This window comes from Chroicocephalus ridibundus, chromosome Z, assembly GCF_963924245.1.
Source record: "Chroicocephalus ridibundus chromosome Z, bChrRid1.1, whole genome shotgun sequence".
In the NCBI taxonomy this organism is placed as follows: Eukaryota; Metazoa; Chordata; class Aves; order Charadriiformes; family Laridae; genus Chroicocephalus; species Chroicocephalus ridibundus.
Genome location: NC_086316.1, coordinates 61,038,111 through 61,050,635, shown reverse-complemented (window position 1 = coordinate 61,050,635; position 12,525 = coordinate 61,038,111). Strand labels below are relative to the sequence as shown.

The window sequence follows — 12,525 nt, the reverse complement described above, 5'->3', positions numbered from 1 at the left end:
GGTCAGCTCCATGTGTTTGGTGGGTCTGGCCGTCATCCAGGGGGATGGAGAGCAGCTGCAGAGGCAGGTCTGGGGCCCTGTGCGCCTCCCTTCAGCATCTCAGCACTACCCTCACCCTCTTCCTATATCCAGTGTGGAGTGCTGAGACCACCACATCAGCTGGCCTGCGTCCACCTCATTAGCTCTCATCTGATTAAGATGGGATTACCGAATCATTTCACAGGGTTGAAGGTGTCTGTTACACAGCTGCTGAGTAGGAGGCCAGTGCTTTGGTTGAGTGTCGGTAGCTGAAGTGGTCAAAAGCACGCAAATGGTGACCTGGTAGTGTTCCTCCAGGGTAGGGGTTTGTCAGGGAAAGTTTGCATATGTGAAAGCCTCCTTGGGTTAAGCCAGTGTAGTACATTTGTACAAATATTTTATGCATAAAATTGTTCAGGTATTCAGGTAGCTTATTGACAGATCTGGAAATAAGAGCAATAAAGGCGGGGTTATTTTGCCTGGCTGGTGCAATGCCCTCGGGCTGAGCGTTAATCTCCTGTGGTTGCGCAGAAGATGAGAATGAGCAGGATCACTGCCACTGAGGAAGCGACCTGCCTGGGTTGCCTGCATGGTGTTGTGCAAGGCTAATCCCTCCCCACCTTTACCCTTTTTTCTCTTCCTCTCCTAAAATGTTGTTGCTTGGTTGTGCTGCTCCATGGGAGCCTGTTGCAGTACCACCTCATTGATCACAGCTGCTTAATTTCCTGTTTCTTCAGCAGCATTTAAAAGCTTTTTTTGCTATTTTGCTAGGAAATGAGAAGATAGTTTCAGGCTTTGCAATGGAAATTGGCTTTGTTAGTATATGCTGTTGTTTAATATGGCACAACAGCAGCTGCACAGGAGACTGTCAAAACTAAATAGAATGCCTTCACTTAGCTAAACAAGCATCTGCCTAAACCCTGTCTCGAGGGTTGCTTCCAAGGATGCAATGAAAAAGCTTTTACTCAGATCTGACCCCAGCACGTAGTGTGACATACAAATGCCGGTAACGATAGATGGGTCTGTTGGTTTTCCACGATAGCCTGGCAGCTCACAGTGTATAAAACCAGGAGGAGCGATTGCTGCAGTTCCAGGCCCTTAGAAGGGGAAAAGCTCTTGGTGCACAAATACAAAAAGACTTCTCCTGTAGAAAAAGCATTATTGAACTGTCTTCAGAAATGTCGTTGCACAGCCGTGCGATCTGCTATATTTATATTGATATTTCACAGTATGCTGTCACGGTTTGCTTTGGTGTTTTAGGAGAAAGGAGTTGCTCTTACATCATTTGAGTATAGAAAGGCTGATGTTTAATAGGTTGTCTGTGTTGTAATCAGGAAATATATTTTAGTCTAATAATCACAATGAAATCTAAATCTCATCTAAATTCTGTATTTCTTAAGGCTTCTTTTTGAAAGCAGATAGTTAGGGATTCATAATAAAATGTTAAGTAAGTGGGAAAATTGCCTTCAGTGAAAGACGGGAAGATGTTCTCTGCTGACAGACTCACACCAAAGAGTTTTAGATGAGGTCTCTGGACAAAAAAAGTAACTTAAATAGTTTTCTCTTGTCATTCCTGGGCATCTGGCAGCATTGCGTATCATTCTTTCAGACCTCTGTTTTACGGACAACTAAGAGCAAAGGTAACTGAGAGCCTGCAACAGCTAACAAAAAGGAAAATGTAATTATGAAAAATTATCATGCTGATTTAAAGAAGTGGGATGGAGCTAATTAAGCAGTAGTAACAAGAGCATGTGTACAGCAGAAGCTACGCTCCCAGCATCGCAGCTGTGCTCAGGGAGGGGGTGAAGTCTGTAACAGAGCAAGCCTGAGCTCTGTGAGCCTGTAGAGGAGCACAACAGAAAACAGCTTGTAATGTTCTCAAAATGAGTTTGTGTCTCCCAGCAGGGGGAACAAACAGCAATAATTCCACAGGTAGATTGGCTGTGAATTAAAACTCATTTACAGTACGTCCGCGTGAAGAACTGCAACAATCTGTTGCAGACAACTTTTCTTCAGGCAGAGCGCTTGATTTTTGTTCTTTCTCTTGAAGATTGCCCTCTCTTCAAAGACACTGGGACAAGAGCAAAAACTGATTTATTAAGAAAAAGAAATCTCTGTCATTAATATTTACTGTTGTCCTGCCATATAGGTCTCAAGGCAAACTGTTGACAGGAGATAACTGTTGCTTTATCACATTATGCTGACATAAAGTTATGCAACGCAAAACTCAGCTTTGTACTTCTATGGCTAACAAAAGCTTAAGTGCTTTAATGTTAATTTGCAGCATTAAATGACTTAGAAAGCTAGACAATACATATTAAATACAGAAGTAATATTTGAATGAATCAAGTGTAAGAACAGCTGAATCAAATTCAAGAAACCCAATAATTATAATAGTCAGTCAATCCAGAAAGCAACTTTTATACACAAATCTGTAGGTTGTACTAGGAGCTGGTCTTGTGTTCCTGTGTGCTGTGAGCATCGATGAGTGCCAGGGATAAGGTGCTGGGCTCCCCTTTCCAGCCCCCTGTAAGCTCCAGGCCACACTCTCCGCTGTGGTTCATTCGTTGGCAAGGTACTTTGCTCCGGGCTTGGTGCAGCCCATCCGGCGCCCCCGGGGACTCTTCACAAAACAAAACCACGTGCACCTGTGTGGCCTAGCGCCGTCCACGAGCAACTGAGAACCCATTTTTCCTCCTTCGACGTTTTTCTTAAGACTGTCTTGTTGCAGAGACTGTAAAAGAAAACCTTGGTAACCAGCAGGCTATGGATTTCATGAAGCTATTGCCAATACGCTGGTCGAGGTTATGTCTCGCTGGTGTGCCTCGTCTGAAAAGCAGACTGACAGCTATTGGAGGCAGAAGCTGTGAGCAGAGCTGGCAGGCTCTGTGGAAATGCAAATAAATAACCAGAACGAGAGAGCTGCAGGCAGGTGAGCCCCAGGGACTGAGCAGCAGCCCCGGAAAGGCAGGCATGTTGGCAGTTCAGCTTAAACTTCTGTCCAAGCAGCAAAGAGATGTAAGGGGCCTGGCCAGGCTCTGCCCTACAGACACTGGTATGGGAAATCAGCGCTGAGAATTCACCATGTTTTTTCCCCTTGTGGATTGTCTGGCCACAGACCGGCCTGTAAGTGGTCTTTGCTCAACTGCAGCTGCTTGCACGTGTGTTAGATGCAGATCAAGGCTACGCTGTTAGCTGTAGAAACAGCCCTCTGGCTTTTCCGTGTTGCATGAAATGGTTGTGCAGCGCTCCTTCGGTCAAAGGCGGAAGAGCACAGAGACTGCCGAGCTGCTCGTATCATGTTTAACTGTTTTGCATGTTTAAAAGCAGACCATGACTTTCCAAGCAGCACCAGAACCTCTCCTGCCCTTGCTACCCCTACTGTATCTTACCTTGGTCTTTCCATATGGGTGTTTTTCCTTCCCTTCCGTCTGCGTCCATGTTCCCAGGAGCAGAGAGGCGTTTCTCTTTGGGGAGTCTCTGGAAGCTGCTGCTCTGGTTACAGGTAGTTGGACAGTTAAGTGCTTTGGATTGCTGGTTCTGCTTTAGCCCATGATTTGCTCTGTTGGTGGGTGGCAAAGCATCTTCTGTCTATTTTGTTTAAGCTGCAGGAGTCATTGACATGAGCTCTGTAGCCTGTGACTATTTTGTAGTTACTTGGAAGCAAGAGGCAAAGCTCCTCTTGATCTTTTCACTTGAGCGCCCCTTTTTGGGCAGGTGGGGAGATTCAGGAGGGGGTCTCTGCACCCTGCACAGATCAGTGTTGGAGTGTTGGAGCTTCGTGTTGAATATGTGATGGGGAAGTCCGTGCCTCTAAACTTGCTCTTAGTGAGTGGGAAATCCAAGGAGTGCTGGTTTTGTTGTGGGTGTGTTGAATTGGCTTGATTGGATCATCTTTATTCACTTTTCCTAGCAAGTATGAACCAGGTATTAATGAAATGAGAAATGAGAAGCTCTCTATCTGCCCTGAAATGGAGTAGTAGAAGGTAGGTTCGCTAGTGGAAACATTACTTTCTTTTTTTTCTTTTATTATGCTAGGCCAGTATAGGATTCACAAAGTTAGTCATATGAAGGAAAAATCAGGTGAGACTCTGACCATATTCCAGTCCATACTTAAGACTTCTCTACAAATTTTGTTTTCATCTGTGAGAAAACAGCTGTAGTTTATCGTATTATGGGCTGTAGTCAATATTTCTCCATGCATTTTCTGTACTCTGACAAAAAAATCTTTAATTCAGTAAAGTCCTGTTGACTACACTTGACAGCATCGCTGTAGCCTTTTGGGGGCCCGAGTTTTGGGTAACAGCTTTTCAGCTTGGGGCATTCACACCATGAACCAGTAGCTTTCAGGAGTTGTTCAGAGCTCTGGTTTTGGTAAAAACAGACGGATGTAGCTTCTTAGTCCTGCTTGTGACTCAGTCATAAGCCAGGTTTGCTGTTAAACATGGGCTCTCTGGATTTGTGAGTGATGGAGTGGTAAATTTTAAATAAAAACTTCCTTGTTGGCAGCAGCTACATTGGCATTTCCGATCCGGCTTTTAATTCAGTGATGGTGATTTTTAACTACGAAAGGGCTTGTGATCATTAGAGAAAATGGCAACTCGCCCATACGAGCATACAGTCAGAAAAACAGATAGTGTGGTCATGCCGGTTACACAGAACAGGAAGCTAGTGATGAGTAGAGGAGAAGGAACTGCTGGTGTTTAGTCTGAAATGGCTGCGGGGCTCAGCAGGATGAAAGCACAGCTTATCCAGGTCTGTCCAAGATAAAGCAATACTTTATACTTAATGTAGTTTGGCCAATCAGCCAGGAAACGCTGCATAAAATTTGTCATTGGTTCTTAAATGTAAGCAGTGATGAAATCCCTTCACAGAGAACGGATATCACTCACTAATGGATTTTGCTGCCCCAAAGAATAATGACATTCAGTTCATTCATGCCCATGGTGTTGTGTCATCGTTAGAAAAACGCTGGAGGAAGGACTTTCTTTTGTGAGATGTCTGGCATTCGTAGACATCAATTTTAGACAGTTGGATGATGGTTTTTGCATTTTGTGTATATTAACGGCTTACTAGCTAGGGCCCAGCTTTTCTTTCTCAGTGAGGAAGTTTTCTTGCATCTGGCTGAATTTCTTTAAACAAACAGTTAAGGAAATGTAACATACTGCAGAATAGGCTAGTTGTAATGGAATTGAAGATGCAAACAAGTTGTTACAGCTGTTCTTGGTAATCTCTTAGCATAGGGAAGAAAAAGGACTGTTTTTTATTTTATTATGTGGTAGAAATTTTGGGATTAGGTGAAATCTCATGGATGAACCAGCACCATACATGAAAAGCACAACTTTCAGCCCACTTCTAGAAAGTGACAGCACCTTTACCAGCTCTTTTTGTCAAGGTGCCATGTTGAATAAAGGGCTTTACAGTGCAGGACACACAAATAATATTTATGGGATCTGGAAGGCTGTATTTATTTTCTGGATAAACTGTTTGTGTTTAAGCAAAAATTATTTTTCATAATTCTTCCTGTTCTGAGTAAAATTTTAAAGAAAACAGAAAGTAAATTTTGATACCTATGAGCTGTCCTGATGTTTAGCTCCTTCTTACATACCTTGTAGGAGGGAGATCTGTGATTTTTTCAGCCAGACCCATAAGAGTGTACTGTAGCCGCTAGCATATTAGGCATTTTGATTAAATCTCTCGTCTTTGTGCAAAGACCACATCATGTGTGCAGGAACTCTAGTGTGACGTTTAATTTCCTTAAGGAAGCCCTTCACTGCTTAGATAACGACTGGTCCTCATAGGAGAGAAAACTATGAATATGAGAGACGATTGGACGGGCAAAACATCTAGCCTGAGCTTTTTACTTCCAGCCTGAGGCACAGTGGGGTGTTTGTGGAGTTGAGGGTTTTGCTCCTGCATCACTCAGAACGTGCTTTCCTTCTGCATCAGTCGATCTCCAGTTTAGAGGATGCCGGTGTTACCCATGCGCTGGCCCTGGGTACTTCCATCTGCTCGTTTGGAGCTGATTCCAGAGTCCCTTCATTACAAAAGCAGCTTACTGAACTGGCAGTATTATTTTTCTACCGTGTCATAGTGTGACCAAATAAGCAGATGCAGCGTGAAATTATTTATTTTTTTTCCAGGCCAGAAGATCAATGTAGCAAAAATCCAGATGAAAAAAGGCAACGTGTTAATGATGAACAACTAAATAAAGCTGAATGAGGACTAGCTGAACACAAACTCAAAAGTGGATGCAAACATTCTTAAGTATTTGAAAAGTGAAAATATAAACAGTAGGTAGAGATGCTCGAAGGTTTTGCAAACTCTGTGTGAAAACAAAGGATGTAGAAGGAATATGGAGATTAAAATGAGGAACTAGGCCATTGTCATATGAAATAAGCCTTTCACAAGAAAAACAACGGGATATCTCCAAGTTTAGATGAAGCACTGCACGGTATATCCTAGGGAACAATCAGTAAAGGAAAGCTGGATGGATAATGCTGAGTCTTCTCCTCCTAATCCTGGTACTTAGGAGTGAGGAGTGACCATGATGACCATTACTGCGTGTCTTGCGTTTGCTGTTACGCTGATCATTTGTTAAACTCCTGTCTTTCTGTTTTTATTTCTAGGCCTCTTCCTTATTTTAGGCTTGATACTTTACCCTGCAGGTTGGGGATGCCAGAAAGCAATAAGCTATTGTGGACCTTACGCTTCTGCTTACAAACTAGGAGACTGCTCCTTGGGCTGGGCCTTCTACACAGCTATTGGTGGCACTATTCTGACGTTCATCTGTGCGGTCTTCTCGGCGCAAGCTGAAATAGCCACATCCAGTGACAAAGTGCAGGAAGAAATAGAAGAAGGAAAAAACCTTATCTGCCTCCTTTAACTCCAGTGGGGAAAAACACCAGTGCCTGGATCTTGATCTGCTTTCCATTGACTGGACAGGCAGATCTGCTTACCTGTTGCTACCATTTGTGTGACTGAGCCCCATGCATTCCAGCCCCGAACTACTGAAATGGTCTTTCTTCCTTGCTGGGCAATGAGGATCAGAGGAAGGATCCCAAGAAAGCAGAATGTAAATACCTGGGGATATTTTTAGTTTCATTCTATGATCAGGACGTAGTGGAATATATTAATCTGACTGAGGAGGTGAGGAATCACGTGTATATAGCAAGAATGTTGTTGTTCTAACTGACAAATTCTGATTGATCGGATTGCCTTACCCACTTTGGTCACGTCGAAGAATTTGGATTTAAAATTTAAAAAGCCAGCACATTTATTTTATTTTTTTCTTATACAAAAGAGAAGCCTATTTAATTAGGCTTTGTTTCCAAGGGCTCCCCTCACGTGTGAATATTCCACCACCACCTGGTTTGGTACCATACTTTTCATTGAGGTGCTTTTTGATACTGAACTAACTTAAAAGTACAGTGCCTTCTCAGATAGTAAGTATATCTTGGAGAAAGCAAAGTTGACATGACACAGTTTACACCAATCTTTAAGCATGTAAAAAGTCGGGTCGCTGCCGGGTTCTTTTGTCTCAAAACTTACAGTGCAAGGTGTGTGCTACTTGTTGCTTAGCAGGTAAATCATTTTGTTTCCATTGACTAGACGGAGAAGCTGTTCTTACATTGGCTTCCACCTGGTTCTGAGAAAATTGTTTGAAATAACCATTCTCAGAAATATTTCTACGGCCTTTATTAAAACACATGAAAGCCCAAGCAGACGACAGCTCCCCACAGCACAGCTGGGCATTATCCTGTGAATGCCAACAGTCTGGCCTGGGCTGTAGCCTCTCCTGAAAATGTAGATCGCACACTGGACTTCCAACAGTATTATTCTTTCTCTTGCCAGTGAAACCTCATTCCTAATCTACAGATCAGTCTGTCTCATGACCCAGAGCCACATGAGTCCTTAAGAAATTTACATTTTTCAGGAAGTCTTGCCAAATTCTACACAGCTGGGAAGATCTCTTCCCTTTTTTTAAAAACCACACGTAGTATGGACCCTTTTCCAACTAAATCAACAGAAATAAAACAGACCTTGCCACAAATGACATTCCTTTCTCAAAAGCAGTTGGTTGTATTACTTGTGGTGTTGCATCACTTACTAGAACTACTGCTGAAAACAAAATTTAAAAGGTATTTTAAAAAACACAGGAATGATGCAACTGTGCCATACAGGCACTGGGGATAATTCATCCGAGAAGTAGTTCTAATGCAATACTAAGTGAATTTTAGAATCCTCTTTCTTACTTCTTGGTAGCTTAACATCTTCCAGTGACAATGTTATTCTCCATCACTTCACTGTATAATGTGGAGCAGAGATTCTTGTTTGTGCCTGGTCACTCCCTTAAAGTGTGCCATTAGTTATTTATAGGTATTAAAAAAATCATTGTTACTGTACAGGTAGATAGCTAATTTCAATATACTGCTTAAGTAACTGGTGATACAAGAGCTGTTCCGCCGTCGTGGCCAGCTGTGAGCACGGGTGAGCGCTGGCAGTGGTGGTGGTGGAGCATCCCTCCGGTGCCTGTTCGGCACCTCCTCGGCATGGCACATCTGTGGAGCAAACCGGGCCCAGCTCCCAGCCTGCCCGGGTCAGTGCCCAGGGCACCTTCCAGCCACGTGCCGGATGGATATGGAGGCGATCTCTGAGCTGCCGTGCAACAAACAAGGTCAGCGTCTGCTGATATTAAAAAGGGATTGTTTTAATCTAGCCTCTCCCTGCATTCACCTGCTCCTGTAAGCCGTGCCCACCATGTTCTAGTTTAAACAGGGTAATTCACTTTTCTTTTGAATATTTAATTTAAAAAAACCCAAAAGTTATGGTCTGGAACCATTTTTGCCAGTCGCCTGCACAAAGCAAGATTTTATCCAAGTTACTATCACAAAGTGATGTCTGAGGACAAAAAATCACAGCCGGCACGTCCTGTGTGCACCTGTGGTGTTCTCCTTGTTTTTTCTCCCGTACCCACAAACGTCCCATTGGGTCGGAAGGGCACGCACTTGGCTGGTACGGTGGGTCCATCACGGCTGACGAGCAGCGTCCTTGTGGCGTTCCTCCTGAGCCCTCTGCTGGAGCCGGCGCCACAGAGGCTGGGCCACCAGCCCGGCTGCGCTCCTGGGGGCCCTGCAGTTGGAAAAGGGGGGGCTGGGAAGAAGAGTAGCACGTAGAGCAGATAAGAATTAACTACTACATAGATTTAGGGGTTTAGCGCCCTTTTTTTTTTTTTTTTTAAGGTGGGTAGCAATCCAATGTCCATGTCACCGCTGCCAGCAAATCTTGATGCTATATTATGGTGACAAATGCTGCTTTGGCTTGAGCACTTGATCAGTCAGAATAAGGTCAGTTCTTCCAAAAGGTTTAGAGGGGATATACTGCTTTAGCTTAGAAGTAAACAATGATCAGCCTTCATTTACGTTGCTAGCTGACCTCTGCTGTGATCTACAGAACGCTTGAAAAATTTTTTTATAGTGCAGTTTTTAAGTACAAAGGAGATATTTTCAGTGGCATGTTTCGCTTTTGTTTGCATTTGTAACCAAGAAGAACCAGCTCTTCTGCTTGTTGCTGGTATACTATCAACTTGCTCTGCAACAACATAATCAACTAACTTGCAAAAAATATCCATGTTCATCACATAGCACAGATAGAAGACAGGCTGGGAAGAAATACAGAAAAAAAATAATCAGAATTTCTTTTCTCAGGGTTCTGTTTTTCTAGCAAGTGATAAGATGGTATATATTGCAGATTGTTTTTTTTTCCCTGGAGGTTGTTATCAGGTGTAGGGTGCACTCATTAAACTTGACAGCTGTTTAAAGTTGTTCCTGAAGTTCACCTCAGCAGTAGCTTTCAAAGATATTTTGGAGAAAAAAAAAACAAAAAAAAAGGAAAAAAGAAGATAAATTAGCTTAAAGCTAATTTAATTAATTTCATGAGGGGGCTGCGGAGTGTAACTGCTTCTCAATGTACATGCACTGCATAGGCTCTAGAAGAATTTGCTGTGGATTCTTTAAAACCTGTGTGCCAATTAGTTCAGTTTAACTTTGGTTTTGTGGTATTGAAGAATTCTTCAAACATCTGTGGTTTGATCAACTTCGTAAACTTATATTCTGTAAAGTGCCATAGACTTTTTTTTTTAATTGTAGCATATTTAAAATATATATATATATATATATATACACAAACTTGTGTGAGATGTGCAATACCAGGAATGGGTTTTGTTGTGGTTTTTATTTTTTTCCTTAGTTTTTGCTTTTAAACAAGAGATTTGAAAAGGGACTTCCCAGGGAAGAAGCAGCTGGAGTTCTGGTGGTGTGGATAAACTATAAAGCATAGGGTAATGCAACAGAATCACTGATTTTGAAGATTAATACTACAATAGTATTCAAAGATTAATACAGCAGTAGTAACAGCAGCTTAAAGATTTAACAAAAATCTTTTCTAGATTGATTGGAAATACTCAGATTTATATAATACAGGCAATTCAAATGTGAAGCTGTGACTATCTGGCAATATACAATCTAAAAGCTGAAAAGGCTCAGCAAGGTTTCTTAATGTGCTTTATTTATAACGCGGCACTGCAAAAAACATTGCTACTGAGCTGTTTCTGGGTTGCCTATATCACCTTTGTATCTATTTTACTCAATAAAGTTCTCTGGCTTCTGAGAATGTTCTTCCAGCCATATCATTTCCATTGTGCATCGTTATCCCACATCGGAGTATCTCACGTCCTAGTGGTAAAGGGAGAGGAGGAGTTCAAGTCTTCCTTGAAAGCAGTGGGCGCCGGTGCCTACCTCAAGGAAAGGTCAGAGCCCAACAAAACCGGAGCGTGGCAGCAACGTACACACCGCCGCCGCTTGGTGTAGGAAGAGGGGCCATGGCCATCCAGCTAGAGTAGGTTTTGAGCCATGGTTTATTTGTGGTACTGTTTTTCTGTTCTTGAGTCACCACTATGTACCTTTGTTAGCATGAATGATGTACCTGATGTGTTATTTTTAATCTAAATTTCAATTAAAATGTGAGTTTTCAAACTTTTAACAGGAGTCTGACTACCTTAATTCAAACATATTGGACAAGTTGAGCCACAGCAAGGTAGCTTTAATTGTAGCTTTAATAGCATTTAAAATCCCAGCCCACTGATGTTGTTAGTGTTTCAGATGTCCATCCAACTTTAACAATTATTACCACTTACTGATCAAAAAGTATGCGATCTGAAATTGTAGCTATGTATTATACAATATAGTTGCATTAAACAGACTTTCTAATTGAATATATGTCTGACAAATGTTTTTTCATTTCGCAACTAAAGCACCACAGTTCCTTTCTCGTTAAAAGGGGTAGTGAAGGTTCAGAACAGATGCTGCTTCCTCACAGACGTTTAAAATGGCATTTGCCACGATGTGTCTTACCTTTCACCTCCAGCTAGTGTTTGTCCAGTCACAGCAAATTGATGGCAGGAGTAAGGCTTTCAGCAGTTTAAAGAACTTTTAACGTCAGGATGTCACCTTTGTTTCATAGTTGCTATGGTCCATTTCTATTAAATTTACATATAATTAATGTCATTTAGTTTAATTACACTTCCAACGGTTTCTAAACTTCGAAGAAGTAGCTCTTTGTTAAAAGTTGGAACATTTAGAAACCTACAGTCCAGAAGACATAAGGGACAGGTGCCACTCGATACACCACCGCATTACTCATCTTTGTGTATTTCAAAGCAGGTACAAACACAGCAGTTATTATTCTACCAATACAAATTACTGCTGAAAGAAATTGCAAAGAAGTACTGATTAGTACAGCTAAAAATACTGCCTCACTTTTTCAGTAAGGTTAACCGAGTTGACAATAAAGAGCAGAGAGTCCAGTTCTCTAATTGTGTGAATTATTACAGAGTTCTGTGTTCCAGTAACCCCTCCCCCAAACTTCAGTTAGGTTTAGAATGGTGATGCAATGGGAAAGTGAATGTATATTATTAATATCAGAGGGCCAGGAATATAAAGCTGTTGTCTTGCTCCTGTGGTTCAAATAGATGCCTTTTATTTGATTTGTGGCATCTTCATCTCGGTGAACTTCTGAGTGCAGGAATCTGTGTCCCTAACCAGCTTTAGGCATCACTCGGGTGCAGTGGGATCAGTAGTTCGGTCTAGCAGAGAAAGGTAAAGAAAAAATAATTGCAAATTCAATCACATTACTCTGGGCACAGAGTCTAGTTGGAGGTCAGTGACAAGTGGTGTTCCCCAGGGGTCAGTACTGGGTCCAGTTCTCTTCAATATATCCATCAATGACCTGGATGAAGGGATGGAGTGCACCCTCAGCAAGTTTGCTGGTGACACAAAGCTGGGAGGGGTGGCTGACACAGCAGAAGGCTGTGCCGCCACACAGAGAGACCTGGACAGATTGGAGATTGGGCAGAGAGGAACCTTATGAAATTCAACAAGGGCAAGTGTAGGGTGCTGCACCTGGGGAGGAACAACCCCATGCACCAGTACAGGTTGGGGGCTGACCTGC

At 42.4% G+C, this 12,525-nt stretch overlaps 1 protein-coding gene and 1 pseudogene across 6 annotated transcripts in view; both read left to right on the top strand.

The window, feature by feature from the left end:
* Positions 1-7,047, top strand: part of LHFPL2 (LHFPL tetraspan subfamily member 2) — a 123,307-nt gene extending 116,260 nt beyond the window's left edge. For all 6 annotated transcript variants that reach the window (XM_063319355.1, XM_063319358.1, XM_063319356.1 and 3 more), the window contains one exon: positions 6,648-7,047. In XM_063319355.1, the coding sequence (XP_063175425.1) occupies positions 6,648-6,904 (257 nt within the window). In that variant the 3' untranslated portion in view covers positions 6,905-7,047. The remainder of the gene's footprint in view (positions 1-6,647) is intronic.
* LOC134509074 (uncharacterized) lies at positions 6,974-11,058 on the top strand (annotated as a pseudogene).
* Positions 11,059-12,525: the final 1,467 nt, after the last annotated feature.